A 2,138-nucleotide genomic window follows, 5' to 3' on the forward strand; every position below is an offset into this window, starting at 1 on the left:
TAATATTTAAATACAGAAAGATATAAAAAATCTAAAACTTTTAAAGTCCATTAGGAACTATACAAACCCTAAATATACAGAATAGGCCAATACAAATCATTCTAGTAAAGATTGGGTGTCACAACTTGAATAGTATTGATTCTGCAGTATTTTACTTAAATTTGATACATTTTATTAAAAATTTAATTATATATTTGATTAGAGATAAGGAATATAATGAGACGTTGAAACTGGGAAATATTTAACGAATGTAAGGTAAATAAAGCATAACAAAGTAAAATAACTCCCCTTTCCTCCACATGATGGCGCTGGAAACCGCAAGTTTAGTTTTTTTTTATTTTTAACAACAAAGGACTACAGCGAGTTTATTTTCCTGAGAAAGGAAAAGAGCCACTCCATTTTTTCACTCTGCTGCTGAAGCATAAAAGGTGAGCAAATACAAAATTGTATAAAATTGGGAATTAAATTTCCAAGAGCTATATGGTAGTGCAATAGGTATTTGAAAGTTGATACAAATTTGCGATGGTATATTCTCAGAGAAAAAGTCCAGGATCTCAGAGTCTGCTGCTATCGCTTCTGCTCCTCGTAGCCTGGGAGTCGGGGAGCGGCCAGGTCCACTACTCGGTTTCCGAGGAGGCCAAACACGGCACCTTCGTGGGCCGCATCACCCAGGACCTGGGACTGGAGCTGGCAGAGCTGGTGCCTCGCCTCTTCCGGATTGCATCCAAAGGCCGCAGAGACCTTCTGGAGGTAAATCTGCAGAATGGCATTTTGTTTGTGAATTCTCGGATCGACCGGGAGGAGCTGTGCGGGCGGAGAGCGGAGTGCAGCATCCACCTGGAGGTGATCGTGGACCGGCCGCTGCAGGTGTTCCATGTGGAGGTGGAGGTGAAGGACATTAACGACAACCCGCCAAGGTTCTTGCGACAAGAACAAACACTATTTATACTAGAGTCAAGAAGAGCGGATTCCCGGTTTCCGCTAGAGGGCGCGTCTGATATGGATATCGGAAGAAACGCAGAATTGAGATACAAGTTACAAGCAAATGAGTATTTTGACTTGGATGTTAAAACAAACGAAGAGGAAACAAACTTTTTAGAACTAGTTTTGAAGAAACCAGTAGATAGGGAAGAAATGCAAGAACATCGTTTATTGCTGATTGCAATTGATGGAGGAAAACCTGAACTAACAGGTACAGTTCAGTTATTGATCAATGTTTTGGATGCGAATGATAATGCTCCAGAATTTGATAAATCAGTTTATAATGTCAGATTACTGGAAAATGCACCGAATGGGACACTAGTTATTAAACTGAACGCCTCAGATGCAGATGAGGGTATTAATAAGGAAATAATGTATCTCTTTAACAACCTTGTTCTTGACAATGTAAAATCTAAATTTGCGATCAATTCTAATAGTGGGGAAATAACAGTTACAGGAAAACTGGATTACGAAGACTGTAATTTATATGAAATTAATATTGATGCTGTTGATAAAAGTTCATTCCCATTAACTGGACACTGCAAAGTAATAGTGAAATTGCTGGATGAAAATGATAATATCCCAGAGATGGTCATAACCTCCCTATCTCTGCCTGTGCAAGAGGACGCTCCACTGGGCACCGTAATTGCCCTGATCAGTCTATCAGACCTCGACTCTGGTGCCAACGGACAGGTCACCTGCTCTGTGACGCCTGATGTTCCTTTTAAGCTGGTGTCCACTTTCAAAAATTACTATTCATTGGTGCTGGACAGCGACTTGGATCGTGAGCGCCTGGCGAACTATGATGTGGTGCTGACTGCGAGAGATGGGGGCTCGCCTGCCTTGTCCACCACGACCAGCGTGTCCGTGGAGGTAGCCGACGTGAACGACAATGCACCCGCGTTCACGCAGCCAGAGTACACAGTATTCGTGAAGGAGAACAACCTGCCCGGCTGCCACATCTTCACCGTGTCGGCGCGAGACGCCGACGCGCAGGAGAACGCGCTGGTGTCCTACTCGCTGGTGGAGCGACGCGTGGGCGAGCGCGCGCTGTCGAGCTATGTGTCGGTGCACGCGGAGAGCGGCAAGGTGTATGCGCTGCAGCCGCTGGACCACGAGGAGCTGGAGCTGCTGCAGTTCCAGGTGAGCGCGCGCGA

General features: G+C 44.7%; 1 protein-coding gene across 1 annotated transcript in view; it reads left to right on the forward strand.

Moving 5' to 3' along the window:
* Positions 1-387: 387 nt before the first annotated feature.
* LOC104996357 (protocadherin alpha-5-like) overlaps positions 388-2,138 on the forward strand; it is a 2,847-nt gene continuing 1,096 nt past the window's right edge. Inside the window, exon 1 of the mRNA XM_010850616.1 lies at positions 388-2,134. Within this exon, the coding sequence (XP_010848918.1) occupies positions 523-2,134 (1,612 nt within the window). The 5' untranslated portion in view covers positions 388-522. The remainder of the gene's footprint in view (positions 2,135-2,138) is intronic.

The sequence above is a fragment of the Bison bison genome, unplaced genomic scaffold (genome assembly GCF_000754665.1).
Source record: "Bison bison bison isolate TAMUID 2011002044 unplaced genomic scaffold, Bison_UMD1.0 scf7180017864291, whole genome shotgun sequence".
Classification (NCBI taxonomy): Eukaryota; Metazoa; Chordata; class Mammalia; order Artiodactyla; family Bovidae; genus Bison; species Bison bison.